The sequence below is a fragment of the Diadema antillarum genome, unplaced genomic scaffold (genome assembly GCF_040938485.1).
Source record: "Diadema antillarum isolate AM-2024a unplaced genomic scaffold, OU_Dant_1.0 seq00001014_RagTag, whole genome shotgun sequence".
In the NCBI taxonomy this organism is placed as follows: Eukaryota; Metazoa; Echinodermata; class Echinoidea; order Diadematoida; family Diadematidae; genus Diadema; species Diadema antillarum.
In genome coordinates, this window is record NW_027271850.1 from 50,702 (window position 1) to 54,101 (window position 3,400).

The 3,400-nt window shown below is 41.4% G+C and overlaps 1 protein-coding gene across 1 annotated transcript; it reads left to right on the forward strand.

Moving 5' to 3' along the window:
• Positions 1-1,460: 1,460 nt before the first annotated feature.
• Positions 1,461-2,507, forward strand: LOC139742702 (allatostatin-A receptor-like). The gene has a single exon (XM_071653230.1). The coding sequence runs from the start codon at positions 1,461-1,463 to the stop codon at positions 2,505-2,507; it is 1,047 nt and encodes a 348-aa protein (XP_071509331.1).
• Positions 2,508-3,400: the final 893 nt, after the last annotated feature.

The following is a 3,400-nucleotide window of genomic DNA, read 5'->3' on the forward strand; positions in this document are numbered from 1 at the left end:
GCATGAAGTTTTTGAAGATCACCTTTCATCGTATCAATGCTTGCTTTTGTACAAATATTTAATAACTGGGATAAAATTCAACTATTTACAAGGTTCCACGACACCACATAATGTTTTTGCCTGAGACGCAAAAACAAATCACGTGTACGCGAACCACATACTCGCTTGGCTATTATGGGATGTGTAATGTAATGCTTACACGCTCGCCAAAACTTATGGGAAGTGGTATGGGACCCCTCCCCTCCCTCCCCCCCCCCCCCCCACGCAGTTTTTGCCCCTCAGGATGGCCTGATGATGTTACTGGAACCTCGTCCTTACAGTCTGAATTTATGGCCGTAATTTTGAATTAAGAGATGACTGTCGTTGCATGACCTGAAAATTGATTCAGTCTAACTAGGACAATTTTGGCAAATTCATCTAAGGCGCTTACCACAGTATCATATGTTTTTCTATGGCCACCATCTTGAATTTCAAGATGGTAGCCTATCTAATGATCCACAATAGGAAACAGCTCTGCTGGAACGTTGGACACCACAAGCATGTGCATTACTGAAAATTTGGTGCTCCTACAATAATTACAACATGAGATATGGGCAAAAACGCTATGGTGGCCATTTTGAAATTCAAGATGGCAGCCTACAAATTGTATCAAAACAATCCGCAATATCAAAAAATGATATGTCAGAGTGTCTGACATCACAACCATGCATTTTGCACCAAATTTGAAGCTCTTACAATGCTCATTGTAAGAGGTATGGATAGAAATATAGTTTGCTACGGCGGCCATTTTGAAATTCAAAATGGCGGCTGAAGACGTTTTCGGTAAAATTGGAACCAAAGTTTTTTGGATTCAGGACCCCAAATTGACAAAGTTAGCAAAAAAAAAAAAATTGGCACAAAAATCTCACGGGATTACATAGTAGCCTCTACTAGAACATTAAACAATAACTGTACTTAACTCCAATTAACTCTATACTTAATATGCACCATTGTTCACTACGAAAATCAGATTAAGTCCATTCTAACCAAATCTTCGTGCTCGTATGGTATGTTAGAATTTTCTGCAATCCTTCGCCCCTGCTATATGCAGGCTGTCAAAAACGTGCGTAGTAATTACATGTGTGTTTTTAACTATGCATATCTTTGTGTATGCTATCAAACTGGAAGAAGCTGGGAATGACGTCTCTTGCAGACGACAAGCATTCGCGCGCGCTGATCGATAGCCACTTGAATCAACGTTATTTTCATCCACCTCTCAAGTCTGTCATCGCTGTTAGGATTATCATTCAGTGTATACGCATAGTGAAAGATTCGTGCGTACACTGCACATTTTTATTCATGTTATCCCATTTGGATGAATATTTCCTCAACTGCAAACAATGTTTTTACGAGTATTGCGACAAACGTTGCACCGTAGTTACTCGTTTACATAAGCCTCTCTATCGTTTGAAAGTATGACGATGGTGTCGCCAACCGATTCCGATGTCGAACCATCATCTGTTGCTCCCTTGGTCGTCGCGTCTTTCCAGATCGTCATCGGTGTGGTTGGCATCCTCGGTAATGGATTGTGCTTCTTCGTGCTGCGTCTTCAGGCCAAGACGAATAATACAAACTGGCTGATTGTCAACCAATGTTTGACTGACCTGATTACTTCTGTGTTACTAATAGCAGCCACCGTCCACCTCCAATGGTTTGCTACTCCGCCCGCAACTCCGGGACTCATCGCTGAGCTCTTCTGTCGTCTCTGGGACTCGAGAGTTATCTACTTCGCCGGCTTCGCCATCTCCTCCTTCAACCTCACACTTATCTCACTTGAGAGATACTTCGCCGTCCTACATCCCATCATTTACATGGCACGGTTCAAACGTCGGGCGGTGTACCATATGGCTGTAGCGGCCTGGCTCACCGCCCCGATCCCCCAAATTATTCTCTTGTTCACAAAGTTTGGGCAAGAGGCTGGTCAATGCGTCTTCGTTTCCACTGGCCAGGCAGTCGGGGTACTGATCTTCTTCTGGGAGTATTTTATTCCCGTTGCCACCATGTCCTACTGTTTTGTGTGCATCAGCCTTAAGATGAAGGCACTCAATCGTATATCGCACCTATCTGCATCTCTTGAAACTTCGACATCGCCTCGACAAGAAGCGAGTATGAACGCCGATGTCAGCCCCGTGCTGGCGATCGAGCATATTAGTGGGGTCTCTGACCGAGGCACTGGGCGGACAGCGGCTCCGCATCCACCAGAACGTCAGGGTAACGTGCGCCGCCGAAATATTACCATCACTCTCCTCATCATATACGTGAGCTACTTAGTGTGCTGGACTCCGAATCAATTTGTTTTTTTAGTCGTCAACTTTGGTAAGATACCGGGCTACATTGGAAGCACTTGGCACATCTTTACTACCATTCTAGCGACACTGAACCTCTGTGTGAATCCTGTAATCTACACCTTGCGATACAAGGAAATAAGACATAGTTTAAGAAACTTGCTAGGCCATTGCCTGAAGTAACTATATGTTGTTCTGTTTTTAAGTTGACCTGAATGAGAAGACTGAATTCAAACATTAGCAATGACAGAATGACGGAAGTAGACATATGATATCTAAGAAAGTTGTGTTTTTTAGTGCCTCGCGTTTCTTTATGGAATAATGATGTTAGTGACAACTGCAACCATGCACCTATGCATAATAATTATAGATGAAATGATAGTGTCATTGATCACTAGGTCTACGCAACTATCGCATCAACTTCAGTATAAATTGCCGCTGAATTTTCTTTTCTTTCTATTATTGAAAATGAAGTAAATAGATCATCTGTATTACTCACTTTGTGTTTTTGTAATGCTGACGTGTGAAACACGTCAGGGGTAGTGGTTGTGGTTGGCCAAATTATTGTCCTGAACGTTATTTTCTTCGATTATGTTTTTTTTATTTGTTTTATTCTCATTTTGTATGTTTTTTTTTTTCTGGGGGTCGCGGTTGTTCTACATTATCTAAAAAGTGTCGTTAGAAGATGGAATTCGACACCTAACGTTCTTTACATTTGTGGTTCTGACCACTAGAACTATTCGGCAAAAGAATTTTGAAACGATGAAATTTCACAACCTTCACATTTTTATGATCTCAAAGAGACATACGCCATTCTGTGTTTGGTTTTACTCTATTTATATCGAAGCAACTTAGAAATAATGTGAATCCACTTGTAAGTCATCATGGTCATCAAGACACTGTAATGACATACTGTTTTACCTTTGTGAAAGATACACGTATAAGGAACAAACAAACTCGTGACTTGTTAGGCAAAAAAGAAAGAAAGAAAAAAATTATGTTCATGCACTCCGGTGAACCACGTTCACCATGTTCACATTCTATCTTTGCCTCATCCAATTCTACAATAATACTCT

Coding starts and splice junctions, on each gene's coding strand:
- LOC139742702 (XM_071653230.1), top strand. CDS start 1,461: ATGGTGTCGCCAACCGATTCCGATGTCGAACCATCATCTGTTGCTCCC.